Below are 26,010 nucleotides of genomic sequence, written 5' to 3'. Positions count from 1 at the left end.
GCACCGGTGAGCCACCGGGAAAGAGCTCCAGCCAGGCAGGGCAGGACTCCAGAATAAAGCCAATATTCCCCCGGTGAGAGAGCAGACTCTTTCCTTTTGCCATCGGCGGTCGTCTGGTCTCATAAAGAAATACCACAATTGGCGCCCATTCCGTGGGGCTCAAAGCCACAAGGGGCTTCCAGAAAGCTGGAAGAACCACTCGGGGAGTACGTGGCCGAGGAATCTCATGCAGGTACGTGAGTCACGAAACGTAGCCCACCTACGCAGAGACACAGACCCGTCAGGCTTGACGTTCGCTGTGTAGTCTCCAAAACACAGGATTCCACAGGCCAGGGCTGTAGTTTTCTCCTTTGGACTTAAAGAACCCATCGCAGTGCTACAAAGAAGCCCCTGACCAGCAGGCTGCTCCCAGGGAAGGTGACCACATGTTTGTGGAAAGATGACCCTGGGATCCAGGACTGGAAGCTCTTTTTGCACCAAAAAGGGTCAGTCTCAGGCAAAAGGAGTGATTGGGAAAGAAGAGAAAGATTCGTCTGAATGCTGGACTTTTGGTGAGTACCACTTTGGGTTTTCTAAGGGAAAATCTTTTTAAGAGGCAGTGATGCTCTGGGAAAAGGGTTTTTTCCTTTCAGGGAAGGTTTCTGCTTTCAGAGTAAACCTTCAGGGTGCTTTAATAGCAAGTTTCTTTCGGCAGCCTGGGGGGGGAGTGGAAAAGGTAACTGTTTCCCCTTTTTGGCTTTTTTTCTCTCCAGCGATGGTTTTTAACTTTAGGTTTCCCAGTCACAGTTAAAGAGGACACAGAAACTTAAAATCTGAGCCAGAAATGGGTGCTAGGCTGTCTGTGTCTCAAAAAAGAGTCTATTATCAAATTTTAAGTGCCTTGGAAAATGGCAGGACCCATTGTCCAAAGAGACAGTTGAAAAAATTATTCAATATATATTTTCTCGATTTTCAGATGTATCATTAGAGCAAATAAGCTTCCCGGAATTTTGGGCAACTGTTGCAAATAAAATAGTTGAATCTGGCTCCTCTAATAATAAAGAAAATGCAAATTTTGCTTTTTATAGCTTAAAAATTAAGTTTGCATTGCAAAAGCAAAATAAAAAGAGGAAAAAAGCCAGTTCTTTGTGAATTTTCCCCAGTTTGTACCTTTGCAGGCAGTCCGAGTGCTCAAACCTCCCATCTCAGTGGTCCCCAGGTGGGGGGGGTCACAAGATGGAGGGGATTCTTTTGTCCAAAATGGCCGAAGCCATGTGCTCCCGAGCCACGAGGAGCCTCTCCCTTTGTCTGTCCCTCCTTCCTGCAATCCCTTCTCCCCAGACCCCTCCTTCCCTTCGATGCCGCTCCCGGCACCGCCCTCTCCTCTGACTCTGCTCCCTACCCTCAAACCTCCACCCTCCGACTCCGCCCATGTGGCTCAAGCCTCCAGCCCCTCCCTGCCCCTGGTTCCCACGGTTTCCCCGCCCACAGTCCCAGTTCCCACACCCCGGAGGCGGGGGGAGGGGGGGAGCCAGGAACCCAGAAGCAGGAAGCAATCCCAGTTTTTCTGCCACCCCTGTCACATATCAACAGTCAAAAAGAGGGGGTGCTGTCCACAGTAATTGGGACCCCTTCCCCCAACAAGCGATTCAGGGTTTATGCAAAGGTCAGGCCAAATTTAAATATGAAAGAGAATACTTTTGCAACTGTTTAAAAGCAAATTTAGCAAGAAATACTACAGTTCCCTTTGACCTCCAAAAATATTTGCTTCCGGAGCTTTGGCAAAATCCTGAAATGGCTGTTGATAATAAGAATTTGCCAATTCAATTAGCAACCCAGCCCAATAAGTCTTTCCAACCTTACAGCAAAATAAAGCAGCTTCCATCAGAACCTTTAGTAACATTTGTGGAGCGGTTAACCTGAGCTATCGAGTTACAGGTTAAGAATGAAGGAGCCCAGGAACAGGTCCTGGAGGAAGTAGCTCTGGCCAATGCAAACGAACGGTGCAAGGCAGCTGTCCTCAGCCTGTCCATAGAACCGGCTCCAACTTTACATGACATGCTCCAGGTGTGTGCCAGAAAGGTTCCCTTCATAACAGCTCATCAAAGCCACAGTTCCAGAGTCAAGCTGCCACAAAAAGCTGCTGCTGCAAACACCGTGCTTCCTGTACCTGTGCCACGGCCACCGCCCAAGAGAGGAACAACGTGTCTCCTGTGCGATCCGGCTGGACATTGGGCATCTCAATGCCCTTTAAAGAAGCCATTTCTGGACTTTCGGGACAATGGGGGCAGGAGATCTCAAAGGTCCAAAGGGAACTTTTCAAAAAAAAAAAAAAAAAATAGAAAATGTAAGTGTTAAATAAATAATCCTGCTTTAACCAGTTCTGCCTTTCAGCAAAAGTCACCAGATATGATAGTAAAGGAGCCAGCGACCAGAGAAACAAAAAGTCCTCATGATCAGGTCACCTGGGGTCGTGGGTATGCCTATGTGTCCACTCCCTCAGGTCCCAAGTGGGTGCCCGCCAAGTGGGTGAAACCTTTCATCCCTAAAACTGAAAAAACACCTACAGAGGGCCCACAAGTGGCCAGTGCTGCCTGGAGGAGGAGAAAGTGCTGAACCTTCTCCTTCTAGTTATCATTATCCCTTAACAGTGTTTTTCTAAACAGTTTGTTTGCACTAAAGGTCATTTTTCTTCTGCAACTTTAAAGGTACTCAAGGTCCCAACTCTGAGCATCTCCCATGAACAGAGCCTTCCTCCTTCTTAATTTAATAAGAAAAGGGGAAATGTTGTAATGCATTAATTGGGTTTATATTTCATTGGATTTGTAATGTTTTTTCTTTGTATCTGTCCTATGATCTGCCCATCTCCCACACTGAAATGCAACCCAGCCCTGTTCCCTCCCACTTCTCCCTTATTGGGTGGTGCCTCTGGGCCCTGCCTCTGGGCCCTGCTCCCTGGGGGAAAAAAGCCCCGATGGGGGAGGGGCTAGGTCTCTCTGGCATCGGCGAGCCATCGGGAAAGGTGTCCAGCAAAGCAGGGCAGGACTTGAGAATAAAAGCTGTAAAATCCCACCCGAAGCCAGAGAGCAGACTTTTTTACTTTTGCCATCGGCGGTCGTCTAGTCTCGTGGGGTAATACTACAATTAATAAGATCCCCTCAGTCTTCTCTAGATTATCCAGGCCCAGCTCCTGCAGTCTCTCCTCATAAGAGAGATGCTCCAGACCCCTAATCATATTTGTGGCGTCCACTGGACTGTCTCCAGTAGTTCCTTGTCTTTCTTGTTCTGAGGAGCCCAGAACTGAACACAGTACTCCAGATATGGCCTCACTAGGGCTGAGTAGAGGGGGAGGATCACCTCCCTTGACTTGCTGGCCATACTTTTCCTGATGCACCCCAAGATCCCATTGGCCCTCCTGGCCACAAGGGCACACTGACAGCTCATAGTCAACTTGTCATCCACCAAGACTCCCAGGTCCTTCTCCACAGAGCTGCTCTCTAGTAGGTTGGCCCCCAACCTGTACTGGTACTTGGGGTTATTCCTCCCCAGGTGTAGGACCATACACTTGCTCTTATTGAACCAAGTGGGCCTTGGCCTTCCTTGTCACATCCCCGCATATTCTGACAATATTCCTAAAGTCCTCCCATGTGGTCAGTTCCTTTTTCCACATCCCATAAATTTCTTTCTTCCATTTGAGATTTGCTAGAAGCTTCCTGCTCATCCATGCAGGTCTCCTGCCCCCTTTGCCTGATTTCTTGCTCATGGGGATACACTGGTCTTAAACTTGGTGGAAGTGATGCTTAAATACTGACCAGCTCTCTGGGGCCCCCTTCTCTTCTAGGGAACTAACCAATGGGATACTTCTAAGTAGGTCTTTGAAGAGGTCAAAGTTAGCTCTCTGGAAGTTCAGAGTTCTAGTCCTGCTTACTGCTTTGCTTCCTCCATGCAGGATCCTGAGTTCCACCCTCATGGTCACTACAGCCAAGGCTGCCCCCAACCTTCACGTCTTCAACCAGTCCCTCCTGGTTTGCCAGCACAAGGTCCAGCAACACATCTCTCCCCATTGGCTCTTCCACCACTTGCCTCAAAAATCTTTCAGCAATAATCTGCAGGAACTTCCTGGACTGTGTGTGCCAAACTGTGTTGTCTCTCCAACAAATATCAGGGTGGTTGAGGACACCCAGGAGAACTGGAGCCTGTGACCATGAGGCTATTTCTAGCTGTCCTTAGAAAGCCTCATCAACTTCCTCCTCCTGATCAGGTGGGCTGTAGTAAACACCTACAACACTGTCACCCATATCAGCCTGTCCCTTAATCCTCACCCATAAACTCTCAATTTATTAGTCTGTCCCTGGGTACATCTGTCCCTGGATCAATACATTCCCGTTGCTCTCTTACATAAAGAGCAACTCCACCACCTTGCCTCACTGACCTGTCCTTTCTAAAAAGTAAACAGTCATCCATGACAACATTCCAGTCATGTGAGCTATCCCACCATGTCCCAGTAATTGCAATGAGATCATGGCCCTGGGACCACACAAATTTCCAGTTCTTCCTGTTTATTCCCCATGCTGCATGTTTGTATACAGGAACTTTAGAGAGGAAATCAAGCATGCAGGTTCCCTAGAATGGGTGTAAGAGGATTCACCATAGCCATACACACCCTCAATGTGGTTAGCCCTGTGATTTTCAGCGTGAGAGGTAGTCAAAGGAACATCTGTTGCTGCACTGGTTGGGATGGCCTACTCCCCATGAGGCAGCAATGGCATGAGCATTGCCACTTTGGACCCCATTCCCTGAGTCCTTCAGTTTAAAGCTCATCTCACCAAATTGGCCAGCCTACCACCAAAGATTCTCTTGCCTGTCACTGAGACACGCAAAGCAGTCACACGGAGAGAGAGGTTTCGTAGGGCAGAGGTTCTTTTATTCTGACTTAAGGCTGAGACTAGGTGGAGAGAGAGCTTTTTTGTTTATTTCTTACTTTTTATACATTTGTGGGTCTGGCTGAAGATTGGCTTTTTGGGGTTTCTACCCTTTAGCCTCAGTGGCCAGACCAGTTGTCAGTTACAATTGTTTTTAGGTTAGAAATATGCAAACAAAGGACAGAGAATGAAAAACAAAGGATTTGTTTATGTTACATATGTGGGGAAAAGGTAAAAAACTGCTCTTAATATTGTGCAGTAACTAAAGATCTGACTCCATTTTATGAAAATTTAAAAGGCTTTAAAAAACTCAGAAAAACTAAAGTAACACTTGCCCTTTTTAGATAGGTGGATCCCATCCCTCCCTAACAGACTACAATCAGTGTCATAAAAACCAAAACATTCTCGATGGCACCAGCCACAAAGCCAGACACTGATGTGCACTATGTGTCTGCTTCTGGCTGTTCCCATTTCTCTAACCAGTAGGATAGATGAGAAGATGACTTGGGCACTGATGTTTTTCACCTGCCTTGCCAGGGCTTTATAATCTTCCTCAATCCTATCTATTTTTTGGCTTGCGGCATCATTTGTACCCACATGAAAAAGTAGTAGTGGGTACTAGTCCATGCTTTTGACAAGTTGGGGTACCCTCTCAGTAACATCACAGATCCTATCCCCAGTAGGCAGCATACCTCTCATGACTCTTTCAGGCTGGCAGATGGGGCCTCAGTGACCCTTAATAGAGAGTCACACACTATGAGCACTCAAAGTTTCTTTTTATGGTAACTGCTGTGTGCTGTTGGTGTGGAGTCTCCTTGTTGGCCTTGCTCATGAACATCTAAAGCCTTTAAAACATCAAATCTGGTTTTGGTCTGGATGTTGGAGGGTGGAGGTTGAATTGGAACCCTGCTTTTGTGGGTCACCAGCTTCCAAGGTGCCTCATGCTTAGTGGTATCCATTGAAGGTGGATGATTCCAAAGCCACATTATCTATCTCCATTTCAGCCCCTCTAATACTGTGCAGCCTATTAACTGTCTCTTGTAATTCAGCCACCTACCACAACAGGTCATCAACCTGTGCATGCTTTGTGCCGGTACCAGCCTTTTCTCCAGAAGTATCTGGGCATCCATTGCAAGCTACCACCTGTACTGACATCTTCCTTACCAGTTCCATCTGGGAGGTAGCATCAGACTTCTTAGGGGCTAGCTCAGTAGACACACTGGTTTTGGCTCTGAGACAAGTGCCCACCATTATGACTGAGACCTAGAGCACTTAGCATTTACCTGAGCTGTGGACCTACTTTCAGATTGTATCACTGTCCTCATATGCCCTGCCCATGTGAACTGCTGTGTCACATCTTTCTGACATGCCACATCCTGTTTGCTCGCCCTGTTCGACACTCTCTGGGTTGCTCACGCTTTCTGGAGTTGTTTATATCTCCCACAGTGCTCCTGGCTATGACCCCTCCTTGTCTGATTGGCTCACAAGAGCTTCCAAGCTCTGACATGGCTCTGGGCTGCTGATCAGGCTGGACTGCTGATTCTTCCTTTTCCTTACCCTACAGAATGTCTAGGTTGGAAGAGACCTTTAAGATCAAGTCCAACCCATGCCCTAGCACCTCAGCTAAACCATGGCACTAAGTGTCACATCCAATCTTTTTTTAAACACATCCAGGAATGGTGACTCCACCACCTCCCCGGGCAGATGATTCCAGTATTTCATCACTCTTTCAGTAAAAAACTTTTCTCTAACATCCAACCTAAATTTTCCTTGGTGCAGCTTAAGACTGTGTCCTCTTGTTCTGTCAGTTGCCTAACACATTCAATTCCTTTAGAATTCCTGACCTTTTCTCAACACTTTTATCATTTATCCTTTTCTCTCTAAACCAGTATCTCCTTCATATTATGTCCTAATCATTGCAGAATCATCTGCATTGTCTTTCACTACATATGCATCACCTTTTCAGTCTATATAAATTATTGCAGCAAACTCCTCTTCCTTGGCCAGGCTGATCCCCTAAAATTCCTTTCTGAAACCTTACATAACTCATACTTTCAAAATAAGACTCAACTGAAAAATACAGTCCAATAGAATCAGAAAATGCTTCAAAGTACAGTTGAAATATTCAGTGAAAGAGAAATATTGGAAATAATAACACTAGAAAATAAGTAATACCGTATTGAAAATATATTCTGATATAAACTATATCTAGTTTTCAAAAGTTTAAAGCAAAACGTAAAAAGAGTTAACCACAGTAAGCCTCATAGAAAGCTTTAGTAAGTCAAAGCACCATAGTAGCTTAATTTAAAAAGTTAGCACGATAATAGAAAGACCTAATAGTTTTCACACAGGCAGATAGTAATAGGACAAGAGGGAATCGTTTAAACTAAAAGAGGAGAAAGTACACAAAGATAAGCTTTTAAATTCACGTTAAGTGCCCAATATTTGAATGTTTTGCTGAAACACTGCATTTTGGGGGTTTTGTGGCATGTTTAAAAAAGAAGCAAATGTATTCCAAGGTACATTATAAGTGATATTAATGGAAATATTATGCATTATAAATTGAGTCTGTATACCAGTAAATATTATTAGTGAAATGTATGAGACAGTTAAACAGTATTGCAAAGAACATGCTACATTGGGTTTGCATGGCCTGTGTTTTTTTTTTTTTTGGGGGGGGGCACAGAGGTGACTTCTATGAGAAGCTGCCAGAAGCTTCCACAATGTCTGGCTTAGCCAATCCCTGGGGGCTCCAAAGATGGACATGCTGCTGGTCAAGGCTGGGCCAATTAGAAATCGTGGTAACGCCTCTGTGATAACATATTTAAGAAGAAATCAAAACAAAGGTTGTGGCGCAGTTGTAATTTTCAGCTAGAGAAGAGTGGAGTGAGAACATGTGAGAAGAACAACTATACAGATACCAAGGACAGTAAAGAAGGAGGGGGAGGTGCTTGAGGCACCAGAGCTGAGATTCCTCTGCAGCCTATAGTGAAGACCACGGTGAAGCAGGCTGTCCCCCTGCAGCCCATGGAGGACCACAGTGATGCACAGATCCACCCACAACCCATGGAAGAGCCCCATGCCACTTGGGAGGAGACTGTGATCCTGTGGGAGACCTGTGGAGGGAGGGGCCCTGCTCCCAGGCTGGAGCAGCCCATCCTTGAAGAACTGCACCCCATGGAAGAGTGACCCACTGTGGAGGCCCAGGACCTTATCCCCAAGGTAGCTATGCCTCAACCCTGGAGGGATGGAGGCAAATAGGGAAAGATATCCTTTTAGATTAGGGTGAGAAAAACTTTCCTCCCATGGGCCTTTGCAGCCACATTAATATTTCTTGGGTTTCATTGTTCTATTGGTTTGTTAAGTTTATGTCACCCTGTTCAGCCCTGTTACCATATATGCACTCATCCTAGAATGTTCTTCCTTCCCTTGAACCCCATTGGGTTAATTTTGCCTCAGTTAATTTTCCCCCCAGTTCATATTTACTCCTTTGCACTACTTTTTCCTATTCTTATTGGACCCTGACCTCAAGACCTGCCCTAGTTGTCTCATTTATAACCCCATGCCCTTGGCCCCTCCTCGCTCTCATCCCTGGATTTTATTTGAGGCTGTTGCATGCCTGAACCCCTATTCCTAGTCCCTGGACCCCTTCACTATTCCTGCCTGTGTTCCTGAATAAACAGCTTTCAAATCTTCAAATGAGAAGCCCATCCCTTCGCTTAGTCGTCGGATATATTGTAGCAGTGTGCTTGGGACTCAGAGATGCCGTTGCTTTCTAGGACCCAGGCGTTGCTCTCACGTTGCTACAACTCACTCTGCAGCAGTTTGAGGAATACTGTTGCCTGTGGGATGGACTCATGTTGCAGCAGTTCGCAGGGAGCTGTTGCTTGTGAGATGAACTCACATCAGAGAAGTTCACAGAGAACTGTCTCCTGTGGGATGGACCCCATGGTAGAGCAGGGGAATGACTCCTCTCCCTGAGCAACAGGAGAAGCCATGGGTGATGAACTGACCATAACCTCCATTCCCCATCTCTTTGCTGGGGGGAATGTGTTTTTAAGGATTAATTTTACTTCTCATTATCCCGCCCTGATTTTGTTAGTAATAAATTCACTTTGTATCTCTAAGTTGAGCCTGTTTTGCCCATGGCGGTATTTGATGAGTGATCTCTCCCTGTCCATATCTCAGCCCATGAACCCTTTGTTAAATTTTATCTCTTCTGTCCAGCTGCAGAGAGGAGTGAATAAGAGGCTTTCGTGGGTGCCTGGCATCCAGCCAGCATTAGCCCTCAACACATGCAGAAAAAAAATCACCTTAAATTTTAAAACTAAACACAATGCTAGAAATTTTAGTTTAGACAACAGTGATTCACTAGCACAGAAACATACATAATTTAACAAGCTATTCTCAGTTTTAAGATTGTTGATTTTGAAACTGTAAAGCCAACTTATATGAAAAAAGAACATCAGATTTCACTCAAAGAACCTAAAACAGTGACAGCTGAATGGAGGGAAAGTGGAGAGAGAGATCATGATCTCTTCTCCTTGGTATCCTGTGACAGGATGAGTAGGAATAGTTCAAAGCTGCATCAGAAAAGGTTCAGACTAGATATTAGAAAACATTTCTTTACTGAGCAGGTGGTCAAACACTGGAACAAGCTTCCTAGAAACATGGTTGGTGGCCCAAGCCTGTCAGTGTTTGAGAAGTATTTGGACAATGCCCTTAATATTATGCTTTTGGTCAGCCCTGAAGTGGTCAGGTAGCTGAAGTAGACAGTCATTGTAGATCCCTTCCAACTGGAACAAAGAATTAAAAAAAAAGAAAAAAAAAAAAGCTAAATTACACATACTAAAGGAGTCTTGGACAAAAGTCATGGCTTTTCACATTCAGTTCCTGTTTTCTGACTCCTGCTTCCCTTCTCCATCTCCCCATGCAGCACACCCTTGTGTTGGTGGGGCTGCATAGATGATTAATCATGTCACAGAAGTGTGTGCTGAGCTGGCTGCTTCAGAAGCCCCTTTAATTCCCCAACAAATCCAAATTATGCATTACTTACATTTTTACTTCATGTCTTTCTGCATCAGCTTAGAAGTACAAAATTGCATTGCTTTTGTATTTTACATCTATATTGAATTTATTTTAAAAATCCATATTCCTTTCAAAGGAATAAATGTGAATATTCAGTAACTTAAATAAATGTAATTTTTATGAGATATTGCACACATTTCATTGACTTATTAAAGAAATATGGGTATTGATCTAGTATCAATACCCAACTGTGATGGACAAAAACTCTCTAACAGTTTAAAGTTAGAAAGTGTATGTTTATTATGGCCAGGCAGCACGGCGGGATATTTCCCTAATTCGCACTGTGAAATTCACAGATAATTACAAAGCCTTTTATTTACAAAACTGTTGAATACCCGAAATACAAATGCATATTCATACCCCTGTCACCTCCCATTTCTCGCTTCTTATGCTAATTGGCAAAAAGGCTATTAAGCATGCATAGTTTGTTTCTTAAAATGAGTCGGGGGTCTATTCTGGGGAGGGGTCACCCAAAATGAGGAAGTAAGATGAGTCTTCCTCATCCTGAACTTTCTACCTTTTCAATGCATTCGTGACGAAGAATCCTTGGTAAAACTTATAGTTTCCTGCGTTGAATGGGTTCTTTAAGCAGGAAGTCTGCAGTTATGTAATATCTTATTTACCGCATCTTGTTTTTCGTTACAGGCACAGATACATAAACATAAAGTTGACAAGCAACGAGTTACTAAATCTGGGGTAGCTTATCTAAGATCCGGCTTCTGTTAACTGAGAACAAAGATTACCTATCTACTTCAGCTAGTTCAGCAACTTATTATCTTAACTTTCCTAAAAATCCTTAGTTCCTCAAAATTAACATCTCATTCCCCACTTCTTCTTTGAAATGAGTAAATTCTTTTACTCAGTATACAGAGTTTTTTCATCTACCTAAGCTGTACAGCTAGTGTCTCTCAAGACTAAGCCATACGCTTTTGACAGTGATGTTAAAGCTGCTACTCGTCGTAGCATCCTCCAATTCCAAACAAGTATTACAATGGATAACACTAAACTTATGCTGACCAAAATAAGCAACACAACTATAGGGTGGATAAAGGTATTCAATATTCCGGTTGCTGTTGGTGATCACCTAAAAAGCACATCTCACTAATGATGAGACAAATGTTCCTCAAGCCTTTTAAAAACCCCTTTGATGGTCTCTGTGTCATGGTGTATAGTAATTAATGTCTTTTTCCTTTTATCTTTAATTTCTTTTAAGATTTCTCTCAATTCATGATGTTTCAACAATTGAGCAACTAAAGTCAAATTCATTCCTATGGGCACAGACAGTATCTTCTGCACAGTGGCTAGGTTGGCCTTTATATATTGATGTGATATTACGGGTACCTGATAGGAAAAATCACATCCCTTAATTCTAACAAAATTGCAAACACACAAATTGAATTGAGTCTCATTCACAATTTGGTTGTCTATCTTTATGATGGGGCATGCTGTCCTAAGACAGACACAACCTTGTCCTATATACACAAGTGAAGTTGTCTGTTTGCCTGGATGTGTTTCAAAGTGACAAATACTTTGGTCTGTGTCTAAACAAGTGTCTTTGTCACCCTCTAATGTCCCTTCACATATGTATCCTAGTTGTCTCCTCACAGTACAGGGCTCTAGATTAATAGTTTGCCACTTTCCTTTAATTTCTCATGCCCACATTCTGTGTTCAGAAGGGTACAATACAGTTCTCTCGTGGTTTAATCTTAAGGGGACTATTGGGTGTATTAAGTCCACTGAGGCATTGTGTATGGTTAAAACAAAGGCTGTCACTACACTAGTCACAGGGTAATAGGTGAAATTGACCAACGCCCACCAGGACTGAAGTTCCCTCTCAATATCAGAGGCATTATCCCAGACAATTTTGAGCATTTTAGCAGGGAATATTCCTTCTCTACCTTCTCTGGTAACTGCGGCAGCCACTGATTGCATCCACAGTTGTGTCTGAGTACACCCTAGGGCTAATGAGATGTTTTCACTAGCTGTGCCTAGTGCGTTAATTATTACTTCATGATCTCGCTCCTCTGTGTCTTCCCATTCTGGTAATATCTTGGTCAATTTCCAGTGATTGTTACCTAGTGCTAGTAGAGAGGATTGCAAAGGTTGTTGTAGTTTGACTAAATCGCTCCCTATTGTGGCTAATTTATTCAGTAACACTTCTGAATCTATTGTGTTCAGCACTCCTAGTCCTGTTCCCAGCAATCTAGTGAGATCCTTCTTGTTCCTAAAATTGGGAGGCATACTTTTTGAAGCTAAGTAGTCTAGTCCATAAAGGAGTTCCTGAGAAATGGGGCACATTCTGGCTGAACATGTGAAGCATTTACTTGTACTCCCATTTCTACTCATTTTAAAGACCACTTTGGGTTAACTATCAGCTTCTGAACTCCTGTCTTTTTAATGGCATATGGCCTAATTTTGGTAACTACAGGAGTTATTTGTTCCTCTACTTCTGGAATAGCTGGCATCTTGGTGATCACAGCCTTTTTTGGCACTGGTGGAGTGATCTTGGTCTGGTTCTTATGGCACTCAGTACATACCTGAGTGATGTTAAAGCTAATGTCATACCCCCTTATCGCACACCCTTCTATTTTGAGTCTAAACTTTAGACATTTACTCAAGCATTTATTACAGCATTTAGAACTAACTTTGATGAGTTTCATGGGTGGATGGTAAGCCTCGTGGAACCCATCCTGTATGAATGCATACTTACATCCCCAAACATTTCTTCCCTCCCACAAGCTTGCATTTGTGACTTTTAGTATCTTGTTTAAAGCCTTACGAGAGTAAGGATTATAAGCTCTTCTTTGGCACTGGTATATCCTAGTCACATTATAGCTTCGTGGTATTGTGTTGACTCCTGTTATGGTTAAGGTAATTACTACAATAGTTACAACTTTCTACATAATGTCCAAAATAACTCTTAGTCCATTTATTCGTTGTTCTGAGTGAGCTTCAGCTTCAGTTTGTTATCACCTGGTGTGGCTTTCTAAATTTCCTCTGGGGCTTTCTTCACTCGGGAGTGATGGATCCAGGCCTTCTGTTCTTTGATCTTGATTGCAGTGAAGGTAGTGAGGAGCACCTGGAATGGTCCTTCCCACTGTGGTTCTAAGGTTTTTCTGCAAAAGACTTAACATAGACATAATCCCCAGGTTGTACATCATGTACTGGCCTATCTAGTTCTCTGTTTTGAGTTCCAGCCACATATTTCTCAATTTCTCTAAGTTGTTTATTTAGGGCCACCATATATCCATGTAGGGTTTCTTCCCCTACTTGAATGGATGCTGTTCCCCCTTGAACTGCATATGGCCTTCCATACAATATTTCAAAAGGGCTTAGTTTCTCTTTTGCCTTTGGTTTTGTCCGAATTCGCAACAAGGCTAATGGGAGAGCCTGAGGCCAGGGCAAATTTGCTTCTTGCCCTAATCTCACAATTTGTTGTTTAATCAAATGGTTCATCTTTTCTACCTGGCTACTAGATTGAGGGTGGTATGGGGTGTGCAATTCCTAGTCTGTTCTCAGGTGGTGACTTATTTGCTGCACAATTTTTGAAATAAAGTGTGGTCCCCTATCTGAGGATATGGTGGCTGGAACTCCAAATTGTGGTATTATTTCTTGCAACAGCGCTTTGGTCACCTCTCGGGCCTTAGCTGTCTTGGCAGGAAAGGCTTCTGGCCATCTTGAAAAGGTGTCAGTTAATACTAATAGGTAACAATACCCTCCCTTCCTGGGCAGTTCTGTAAAATCAATTTGCCATTGTTGCCCAGGTCCACAACTTTTCCTAATTTGTCCCACTTTAGGCTTTGGGGTATTTTTAGGGTTAGTTCGGAGGCAAATACTACACTGACGAGTTCCTTGTATCACTGTGCCCTGCAATTTCCTGGCCACGATTTTTTCTTTTAAATGGTTATACAGGGCATCTATTCCCTAGTGTGTTTTCTCACGTTCTTTCTGTACTAATGACTATAACAAATAGGAGGGTACTACAAGTTTCCCTTCTTCTGTTACAGCCCATCCTTCCTGGTTATAACTTGCCTTTTCTACCTTGATAAGTTTCTTATCTTTCTTATTGTACACTGGCTTACCTTCAATAGAAACTTTTCCATTTGGAATCAATGCTGCCTCAACAGCCTTATTAGGTACCTCACTTTTTGCTGCTTCTTTTGCTTCTCTGTCCGCTGGCATATTCCCTTCTTCTAATTCAGAGCTCACTTTTTGGTGTGCCTTGATGTGCATTATGGCTACTTTCTCAGGTAGCTGTATGGCATTTAATAGCCTCAGTATCTCTTGTGCATGTTAAATACTCTTGCCTTGTGAATTCAGCAGTCCTTCTTTCTAGATGGCTCTGTGAGCATGAACTACTCCAAATGCATACCTTGAGTCCATGCAGATGTTGATCTTTTTTCCTTTTGCTAGCTCTAGGGCTTGGATTAAGGCAATTACTACAGCCTTCTGTGCAGATGTATTAGTTGGTAATGGTCTAGACTCTATTACTTCTTTGCTTGTGGTAACTGCATACCCAGCATGCCTTCTTCCACTGACGACATAGCTGCTTCTATCAGTAAACCAGGTCTCAGCATCCTCAAGCGGGGTATCTTTCAGATCTGGGCGGCTCGAGTAGGTGGCTTCAATGGTCTCTAGGCAATCATGGATTACTGGTTCTCCTATACTCACACTGAGGAAGGAAGCTGGGTTCACAATGTTAGTTACCACAATTTCAACATCATCTTGTTCTACCAGTATGGCTTGGTACTTCAGAAATCTCTGTGGGGAGAGCTAATGTCCTCTTTTTGCCTTAAGGACTGCAGACATTGTGTGAGATACTAGCAGAGTCATCTTTTGGCCTAGGGTGAATTTGCGTGCCTCTTGGATGTTTATTGCTACTGCTGCAACTGCTCTGAGGCACCCTGGCCATCCTTTAGCTGCTGTGTCTACTTGCTTGGAAAGATAGGCCACTGCCCTCCGGTACGGGCCTAAGTTCTGTGCTAATATTCTTAAGGCAATCTCCTGCTTCTCATGAGAAAACAGGAAAAATGGTTTACTCATGTTTGGAAGTCCTAGGGCTGGAGCTGACATAAGGGCTTTCTTTAGTTGGTCAAAGGCTCGGGTTGCATCTTTTGTCCACTGAAGATCTCTGCTCCCTTCCGTGATCAAGGCATACAGAGGTTTAACAAGCAACCCATAGTTATAAATCCACAGTCAGCACCACCCTGTCATGCCTAAAAAGGTCCTTAGTTCTTTCACTATCTGAGGTTTTGGGGTCTGGCATATTGCTTCCTTGCGATCCTGCCCCAAAGTCCTTTGTCCTGCACTCACTTGGTAACCCAGGTAAATGACTGTTTGCCTCACCATTTGGGCTTTCTTCTGGGATACTCGATACCCTTGCAGGCCTAGAAAGTTTAGGAGGCTTACCGTCCAGTCCATGCATGTCTCCTGGGTCTGGGTGGCTATTAAGAGATCATCCACATACTGGAGTAACTGTCCTTCTCCTGGTGGAGGTTCCCAGGACTCTAAATCCTTTGCAATCTGCTCCCCAAATATAGTGGGGGAGTTCTTGTACCCCTGCGGTAACACACACCATGTGAGCTGAGTTTTTCTTCCAGTTTTAGGGCTTTCCCACTCGAATGCAAAAATTTTCTGGCTGGCTTCATGGAGAGGGAGGCAAAAGAAAGCATCCTTTAGATCTAGAACAGTAAACCAAGTTAGTTCAGGTGTTAAACGGGTTAACAAGGTGTAGGGATTGGCAACCACTGGATACAAGTCTTCAGTTACCTTGTTAATAGCCCTTAAATCTTGTACTCATCTGTATGACCCATGAGGTTTCTTTACTGGCAGAATAGGAGTATTAAAATCAGATTGACACTCTCTCAGTAGTCCTAGCTGCAGAAAGTTCTCAATAATTGGGCTAACCCCTTTTATATCTTTTTTTTAGGGGGTATTGTTTAACCCTTACTGGCTGTCCTCCTTCTTTAAGCCTGATTTGCACTGGTAGTGCATTCTTTGCTCTTTCTGGTATATTGGAGGCCCACACTCCTGGAAGTACTTGATCCATTATTTTCTTAAAATTTTCCTTTTTACTTGCCACTTCAATTTCTTTGGTTATTAGCATTAAGCTTAACAGTTCTACATATTGTTAATCCTTTACCTCCAAACTAATTTCCCCATTTTTGAATATTATTCTTGCTTCTAGCTGCTCTAGCAAATCTCTGCCCAAAAGTGCAGATGGAGCATTAGGCATGTATAAAAATCGATGGATGCCTTACTGTTTTCCTAATTTATACTTCAATGGTTTGCAAAAATAAGCTCTTTCAGATTGGCCAGTTGCCCCTTTTACCATAACAGAGTCATTGGTTACAGGTATTAGGGCCTTATTTAACACTGAAAATGTTGCTCCTGTGTCTATCAAAAATTTCACTTTTTTTTCTTTGTTCTCCAGTTTAACTATAACTAGAGGGTCCCCTAGGGTAGGGCCCTCTGGTCCCCCTCAGTCCTCTTTTACATGAGCAACTACCTTTTCCTTTTTCTGATCACCTTTTCTATGTTCATTACTCTTTCTTAATTATGGGCACTGTTTTTTCCAGTGACCAAATTTCTTACAAAATGCACATTGATCTTTTCTTAGTCGGGGTGGTCCTTGTTTTGGTGGACCTTGCCCCTGTTTTCTTTTTTCTCTTTCTTTTACTACTGCTACTAGTTTCTTCATCTCTTGTTTATACCTTTTTTCCTGGTTACTAAAAACTCTCCAGGCCTCATCTAATAAAGTTTCTAAATTCTGGCTGTTTGGACCCCGGATCTCCTGGAGTTTCCGCCTCATATCTCCTGTGGATTGTCCTAAAAATAAATTTAATAATTGCTGTGTTCCTTCATCAGATCCAGGATCCAGGATGCTGTGTCGGCGCATTGCGTCTCGCAGGTGATCTAGAAATTCAGAAGGTGTTTGAGAGGGGCCCTGTTTGATAGCATATAAGGCTGACCAGTTTATGGTTTTGGGATTGCTCTTTCTAGCCTTTTTACTATCAGTTCTTGGTATCTCTTTAACCGTCCTAACCCTTCATCATCATTAGGATCTTAACCTGGGTCTTGAAGGGGAAATACATTTTTAACATCTTCTTGTGTTGTTCTACAATCATCTTCAGCCAGATCCCCAGCTACTTTCAAAACTAATTGCTTCTCAGTTTCTGTTAAGGCATCAAGTAGCAGTTGCAGATCTGCCCAATCAGGTGAATGCTGCTTAATCATAAACTTCATTTTCTTAGCAACCCTTATTGGATCACTTTGATAGCCCTTAGCAATCCTATCCTAAATTTCTAAATCAATTGAGGAAAAGGGAACCTTAATCAGTTTTGTTTCCTCATTAGAGGTTATTGCTTGTCTTAGAGGTGTTTGTATGACCTCTCTGGTTTGTTTTCGGGTCCTTGATGCCATAAGTCCTTGTGAGGGAATCTTAGGACCTGGTGGGAGGGGTTCAGGTTCATCCCACTCACTGTCACTGCTAGGCAGTGGTGGATAAAATTTGGGTGGTTCTTGGGGTTTAGGAGTGGGTGGAGAAACCCCTACCTCAATTGCTGTCCTCCCAAAGGAAGATGAAGCTAAAGATGAAGTGGGGAAGGTTGGAGTCAATGATGGTTCTGAATTTGTGTCCCCCACCACCCTCCTCCTTTCCTGCCTCCTAGGGGGTAGCTTAAGTATGTCTTCTGTCTCTTGTTCCAAAGCCTCTGCTTGGTATACTTTGTCAGGATGTGTGTACCTCTGATTTATCGAGTAGGTACTACAACACCATTTGAGCTTCCATTTAGTAGCTTTATTATCTTTTTCAAGGGCTAATACTAAAGGATCAAATGGTAACCTTATTCTGCAATCTTTTTGCCACTCGGGATGATTCCTGAGAGTGAAAAACATATCAGCATAAGCTACTTCTTGCCACTTTTGTTCACACCGAAGGAAAAGCATCAATTGTAATAATGTCTCATAGTCTAGTGTACTGTTTATTGGCCACTTCACACCTTCATCAAGTTTATGTAATGGCCACCATTGTGTACAAAGCTTAGCAAGCTCCCTCTTAGTTTCGGTACCACCACAGCCTACCAGTTCTTTCCAGTGTGTTAAGATACACTCTAAAGGGCTTCCTCTGGGAATCTCTTTGCTCTCATTTGCCTTCATGTTTAGAATTCTTTTTGGTCTAAGATGTTACAGAACACAAAGTAGACTACTTTAATTGGGTATCTCAGCACCAAAAATTTATCGGCTATTTCTGCTAGCTCTGGGCATAAGTTCTGGGCTCTCTGCTTTCTGCACACAATCAAAGCCTTTTCTTAGAGAGACCCAACTCCAAACACCAACCGTTTTAGGTTAAATAGCCAGGGGTCCCTCACGACCCCAGACACACTCCACTAGAAGTTTCAACAAGGTCTCGCCGAAAAATCCTACGGATTTCGGCCGGGACACCACACACAAATCCCTCCGTGAGAAGCAGGTGGGGGGGTAACCCTGATCCCACGCTGCCTCTCCACTCCTCTGTGGTTAGGGACTACACCACCAGGACTTTAAAATATTATCAAACACTCTAGCAACTGCAAGCCTCACAAACAAGCAAAAATTTTTTTTTTTCCTTTAACTAAAACACTCACTCGCCGAAAGAACTTCTTAGGGTTTTACAGGGAGTTTAGAGACGCGGCCCGAGGCTTCAGAGCCTGGATTCCCCTGCGGTTACCAGGGAAACAAATCACCCCCCCACGATTGCTGGGGCTGGCTCAGGTTTCAAACCTCCTTGCACTGCTCGCTCCTTTTAGCTCAAAAAATAAACAATTTAAACTTACACAAATGCTTTTTTCACCTAACAAAACGTCAGCAAAATCTTGTTGCCAAAAGCACACGCTGTTCAAGCTTACATACAGTCTAATTCCCCTTCAGCACACAATCTGGTTACAATACAAACACTTTAAATTCTTCTGCTCTTGTAAACAGAGGGATCCCTCCGCTGATCAGGCGGGGAATTCAAAAGGCTTTTACAACTTTAAGCTTGCAAAACTCTTAAAAACATTTACACAGGTTACTAACACACTCTAAAATCACACAAATCAAAACGCTTACACAAACTTCTACAGACTACGATACATACGGTGCACCAATAATTTTTCCACAGCCTGAACACACAAACACACAAAACCACGAGACCACAAAACACGGATCCGTTCACACCACACACACCCGGTGCACGGAGCTGCAATCGGGATTTTCTGGGACCCACGACGGGACCCTTTGCGTCCTAGAACGGGCTAGCCACTCGGATTTTGGATTGTCGAGGTACCTTTAAACTACAAACTGTAACCGGAGCCACCACTGCTCCTAATACACAACAACACTGGTTATTTTACTGCTGCCGCTGCCCCTTCACGGGACACGGACTACCAAGGCACCTTTAAACTGCAAGATGACACAACAAAGACAGGTTGCTGCTGTCCCCACTATGGGACACGGACTACTAAACTACTGATACTAAGCTCCGCAGAGCTGTCACAACTTTTACAAACAAACCCAAGAGGCGTATGTTGTGCACGAGACGTCTCTCAGTGTCTTACCAACCGCCTATACCAAGGTACCTCTTTTCAAATATAAACATACTTTTTGTCCGTAGTTCCATCAGGTTCTGGTCTTTCCCCGGGTAGTCAGCAGGACTGCAGGAGCCCTCTTCCCAGAAAATTCCGGGTGGGCACCCAGAGGGGTCCTGGACCCTGCTGGCCCCATGGCCAGAGAGAGCAGTCTCCTGGCTGGCTCGCCAAAATGACTTAGTAAAGAAATATGGGTATTGATCTAGTATCAATACCCAACTGTGATGGACAAGAACTCTCTAACAGTTTAAAGTTAGAAAGTGTATGTTTATTATGACCAGGCAGCACGGCGGGATATTTCCCTAATTCGCACTGTGAAATTCACAGATAATTACAAAGCCTTTTATTTACAAAACTGTTGAATACCCGAAATACAAATGCATATTCATACCCCTGTCACCTCCCATTTCTCGCTTCTTATGCTAATTGGCAAAAAGGCTATTAAGCATGCATAGTTTGTTTCTTAAAATGAGTCGGGGGTCTATTCTGAAGAGGGGTCACCCAAAATGAGGAAGTAAGATGAGTCTTCCTCATCCTGAACTTTCTACCTTTTCAATGCATTCGTGACGAAGAATCCTTGGTAAAACTTATAGTTTCCTGCGTTGAATGGGTTCTTTAAGCAGGAAGTCTGCAGTTATGTAATATCTTATTTACTGCATCTTGTTTTTCGTTACAGGCACAGATACATAAACGTAAAGTTGACAAGCAACGAGTTACTAAATCCGGGGTAGCTTATCTAAGATCCGGCTTCTGTTAACTGAGAACAAAGCTTACCTATCTACTTCAGCTAATTCAGCAACTTTCCTAAAAATCCTTAGTTCCTCAAAATTAACATCTCATCATAGTAATCTACATTTAGAATCATGCATATATATTTCTGGTGTTTGACAAATATTCTAGTTCAAGAAATAAACTCTGAAAACTGTATGTCTGCTGTAATAAATGAACAGGCCCAATTTCGTAAATCAAAATATAGAATTTTATTTCGAGACTTCAATTCAGTCTCTAACAGCTACAATTAAAAGGAACAGCGTCGAACCCCGGGTTTCGGCACTGGGTGAACACAGAAACGGACTCTATCGCTCCGTATCTATCCTGTTCACAAAGTGTGTCTCAAGCCGCTGGTTTTTCTACAGTCTTTCGCTGAGAGTGGAGGGCGACCGTAGTGCTCTTGCTTCTTGGTCGCCTCATTAGGTATTCATGTTCAGGTCTCTGGTCGGTTGAATAGGTTCTCGAAGTAAAACAATGTCATGATTGCTGGGTCGGAGATGGTTTTTGGAAATGTTAAACTGGGCTGGAACAGATAAGTTATCTGTCTTCTCTTAATCACTGGGTCGTTAGCAGGTCCATCTCCGGGGGAGACACAGTCTATCTCATTATCTTTCCCATTCTTTGAGTTATTGGTTATCCTGAGGCTTTTCCCGGCAGGGGCCCTCCTTGTCTTTCAACTCTCGTGTCCCCCTCTTACAGTTCAGTTGTTTTTTTTTAACCCCAAATACACTTTAGGTTTTACAGAGCTTAATTCTGACCGAACGCGAATTAACTTTATATTACATATTTCAATATCTAACACAAATTAACTTTAGGTCACATATCACATCTGCTTATGTAGATATTTTAGTTCCATCAAAAAAATTGAATAAAACAGTAAAAAGGAATTGGTTTTGCAGCCTTGTACAAAATCAGTTCTTCACTACATGTATTGAAATGCATCATTCTGTCTTGCCAGGGTTTTTTGTTTTCCCAAAATTAATAGACACCTACCTGTTGCTGAACCGGTACCTGCTGTACTACCTGTGTGGGCCCAGCTGCCTGGCCAGCCACAGATGCTTGTAAAGTCACAGTCGAACCTGTGTCCGACCCAGTCTCTGATGTCTGCATCATGGTCTCTGAATAAAATTAAAATGTAAAATTAATAGTTCAGCACAAACTTCTTTGCTTTTTGTCACTTATTCAGATCTTAAAAGAAGCATATTCACCTAAAATCAGATCTGGGGATTAGCTAAAGATTGTTTCACATACTATTACATGAGTACAGAGATATATTTTTCATTTTTTAAAATGTTGCTTTGGCCTAAAATATTAGAAAATTCATATTATATATTGTGATAAACATTAACTATTTTTTGTTCACTGGAGATCAAATAACTCAAGATAACAGGAAGTTACTATGTTACTATCTAAGCTTATAGGCAAACATACCTTCGCCCATTTCTGTTTTCTCTCTCTACTTGCTTAATCAGCTTTAAGTTTCAGGAATTCCAGCTTACAACTACAGCCTTCATCTCTGCAACCACCGAGGGACAGAAAGAGACCCTCCTAGCAACACGTCACACATACATCATCAGAAGAAAGAAGCAAGATAAAAGCAAGACTGAAAAACCTGCCAAGGCACGGCAGTTGGTGGAGCGAGACTCCCCTGCCGTCCAGCGCTGTATTTGCCTTTGCTTTGCCTGCTGTAATGTAATAAATTCCTATTGGAACTTTTCTTCGTGTTCATAGTCTATTACATATATTATATTACTTTGTCTAATCTAAGGTCTGCTTAGAGCTTGAAGCACATCGAGAAGAGAATAAGCTTTGGATTTCAAGATTTTTTTCTAACAGTTTACAGTCTACTTTGTAATAGCATAGTCAGAAGCAATGTGCACACAAACCTATTTACTGCTTGTTGGGGGTTAGGTTTGTTCCTTTTTGTCTTAAAGAATTTTTCCCCATAAGTTGCTAAGAGACTAAGTATTGTGCTTAGAGAGTGCTTGACCAACACAAAAGACATGGCCAGGGAGGGGGTAGATCACCCGAGTTTTGGGAGAGGGAAAATGACAGGGCTGGGGAGTTGGCTGTCCTGTTTTGCTCTGGGCATCGGAGAGGATAGCCAGGCTGCTCTTGGCTGCGGGAGAAGTCCACTGTCAAGAGTCCGATCCTGGGAGACCTACTGTCATCTGCTCGTGTGCCCAGGAATTCTGAGCTCCTTCGCCTGCCTGCTGGAGTTGCGCCAGCCCTGCCCAGGAGTCGCGGCTTCTTCAGCACTGCTCTTTTTGCTATGCTGTAGCCCCGCACCTCACTGCCTGCTGGAACATCCCCCCTGCCTGCTGGGGACATCCTGCCGCTCCAGCCACTGGCCCAGGAGTTTTCCACTGTTCCAGCTTGGTGCTCTCGGAGTCCCAAGAGATGACTGCCCCGGGCTTTGTAAAACAAAGCCCCTCAAGGTTCCTGGTTCTGTTTATTATTATTGCTGTAGTTGTTGTTGTTTGTTTGCCTTGTTATATTTACTAGTAAAGAACTGTTATTCCTTTCCCCATACCTCTGCCTGAAAAAAGCACCTTTAATTTTCTAAATTTTAATAACTTGGGGGGAGGGGATTGGAATTCCCCATTCCTAGAGAGTCCCCGCCCCTCCCTAGCAGATACCTGTATTCCAAACCAAGACACTGCTTTAAAGTAAAGAACTTTTAGAAAAACATCTGTTCACAGGCCTGATTCTTCTCTAACTACACCTGTATACATTAGCTGCAACTATTATTAAATTTTGAGAGAAGACCCAAAACCTTTTACCATATTAAGATAACACACTTTAAGCTACCTATATGCACAAAAATAATTAATTCTAGAAGCTGCACATATAAATGTTTACTTCTTAATTAAGCATGTCTTCACAAAAAGACTTGCAATCATCAATGCAATAAAACTGAATGATGGAAATATTTCCAACTAAGTCATCACAATTCTAAAGAACAAAAAGAGTAATTTATGTAGTAAACACAGTACAAGTAAATTCTAGTACCTTCAATATCATCAGCTTTCAGAAAGAACTAACATATACTGAATAAAGTATACTGCAAGAACACAATGGGTAAAATATGCAATACCAGAAAAATTTCTCTTTTTATTTTCTTCCCTGAAACAGTTCAAATCCTTATGCAGTAAAATATTAAAAGTTTTGTCTTACCTTACATGCCCTCAAGATATCTTTTTTAATAATGCAAATCAACAGAAACTTTTCTCACTTATTTATGTGACTTCAGGAACAACTCATTAAAATCAGACATAAGTCAAAGTCCTGCCATCAGCTTGTAAATGACTACACATTATTCAAAGCTGTCCTTCCTCTGGTTTACTGAGTTGCACTATAAATTTTTCATATTCAAATGCTGAGTTAAAGCTCTGGCAGGTGATAGAATGAGGGGCTTCAACCTGAAAAGAAGACCCTGAAAAGCATTTTAAAGGTGAAAAAGTGACTCAGGTAAGGTTTCTTAGCAGATACTGTTAATGTAATCACTGAAGTTATAAACAGGGATTTTACCCCTACATGAGGTTGTGGCGCTGACATTTTTAAGAGGAATATTCAAAATTTGGATACAGCACAGAAATGGTCCAACAGTGAAGGAAAATACCTTACAAAGAAAACCTATTTAGATTATCATAAAGACTGAGGCTGACTTACTCTGTTGGGTTTGTGTGGCCAGGTTTTGTGAGTTGGGGAGGGGCTACAGGGGTAGCTTCTGAGAGAAGCTGCTGGAAGTTTCCTCCATGTCTGACAGAGCCAAAGCCAGATGGCTCCAAGACGAACCCACCACTGGCCAAGGCTGAGACAATCCATGATGGTAATAATGCATTTGTTATAATATATTTAAGTAGGGAAAAAAAAGGCATTGCATAGAAGTAATTGCAGTCAGAAAAGAGTGGAGTGAGAACATGTGAGAGAAGCAACTCTGCAGGCACCAAGGACAGTGAAGAAGGAGAGGGAGGTGCTCCAGGCGCAGGAGCTAAGATTCCTCTGCAGCCTGTGGTGAAGACCATGGTGAAGCAGCTGTGCCCCTGCAGCCCATGGAAGAGCCCCACATTGGAGCAGGTGGATGCCTGAGAGGACACTGTTGCCCTATGGGAAGCCCATGCTGGAGCAGGGTCCTGGCAGGGCCCTACAGACCCACTGAGAGAGGAGCCCATGCTGGACCAGGTTTGCTGGTAGGACTTGTGGCCCAGTGGGGGACCCACAGTGGAGCAGGCTGTGCCTGAAGGACTGCACCCCATGGAAAGGGATCCACACTGGGGCAGTACCTGAAGAACTCTAGCCTGTGGGAAGGACTCATGTTGGAGAAGTTCATGGAGGACTGTCTCCCATGGGAAGGACCCCACGCTGGAGCAGGGGAAGGACTCCGATTCCTCTCCCTGAGCAGCAGCAGGAACAATGTGTGATGAACTGACTGTAACCCCCATTCTCTGTCTCCCTGTACTGCTGGGGAGGGAGAAGGTAGAGCCCAGGAAGGAGGGAGGGGCGGGGGGAAGGTGTTTTTAAGATTTGTTTTGCTTCTTATTATCCTGCTCTGATTTTGTTTGTTAATAAATTCAATTAATTTCCCCAAGTCGAGTCTGTTTTGCCTGTGATGGTAATCAACAAGTGATCTCTCCCGGTCCTTAACTCATGAGCCTTTCATTAAATTTTCTGTCCCCTATCTAGTTGAAGAAGGGAGTGATAGAGTGGCTTTGGTCAGTACCTGGCATCCACCAGGGTCAAATGACCACACTTATACATAACAGGAATTCGAGTAATATTCAGTTTTGCACAGAAATACAGAATTGTTTAGGTTGGAAGGAACCTTTTGAGATCATCTAGTCCAACGCCCCTGCTCAAAACAGGGTCACCTAGAACAAGTTGCCATGTCCAGTTGGGTTCTTAATACCTCCCAGGATAGACACTCCACAACATCTTGGTAAAACCTGCTATAGTTCTTGACTAACCTCACAGTAAAAAAGTGTATTTGAGTATTCAGATGGAATTTTCGGCTTTTTTCCATTTGTGCCCATTGCCTCCTGTCCGGTCAATGAGCACCACTAAGAAGAGTCTTGCTCCTTCATCTTCACTCCCTCCCATCAGGTATTTATGCACAGTGATAAGGTCTTCCCTGAGCCTTCTCTTTCCAATCTGAATAGTCTCAGATCTCTCAGCCTCTCCACATATGACATATGCTCCAGTACCTTAATCATCTTTGTAGTCCTTTGCTGCCCTTGCCCTTTCCTGTACTGGGGAGCCCAGAACTGAACATGTGGCCTCACTAGCACTGAGCAGAGAGGAAGGATCTACCTCAAATCCTAGCAATGCTCTTCCTAATGCAGCTAGGGATACTGTTGGCTTCTTTTGGCATTAGGGGGCACTGCTGGCTCATGTTCAGCTTCTTCTCCATCAGGACTCACATTTTCTTCACTCCAAAGCTACTTTCTAGCTAGTCATCCTGCAGCCTGTACTGGTGCTCAGGGTAAATCCTCCCCAGATGCAGGACTTTGCATGCTCATCTGTTGAATATCACGAGATCCTTCTCAGCCACTTCCTTAGAGTGTAAAGATCTCTCTGAATGACACAAGAGACATCTGGTCTATCAATGGCTCCTCCCAGTTTCATATCTGTTGCTGGGGTTGTTC

The 26,010-nt window shown here is 43.3% G+C and overlaps 1 protein-coding gene across 1 annotated transcript in view; it reads right to left on the bottom strand.

Moving 5' to 3' along the window:
• LOC120764838 (transcription factor RFX3-like) overlaps positions 1-26,010 on the bottom strand; it is a 278,652-nt gene that overhangs the window by 211,701 nt on the left and 40,941 nt on the right. Inside the window, exon 2 of the mRNA XM_040088916.2 lies at positions 21,359-21,483. Within this exon, the coding sequence (XP_039944850.1) occupies positions 21,359-21,478 (120 nt within the window). The 5' untranslated portion in view covers positions 21,479-21,483. The remainder of the gene's footprint in view (positions 1-21,358; positions 21,484-26,010) is intronic.

The sequence above is a fragment of the Hirundo rustica genome, chromosome W, assembly GCF_015227805.2.
Source record: "Hirundo rustica isolate bHirRus1 chromosome W, bHirRus1.pri.v3, whole genome shotgun sequence".
NCBI classification, from domain to species: Eukaryota; Metazoa; Chordata; class Aves; order Passeriformes; family Hirundinidae; genus Hirundo; species Hirundo rustica.
The sequence above is the reverse complement of the archived record's forward strand: the minus strand, read 5'-3'. Positions and strand labels throughout refer to the sequence as shown.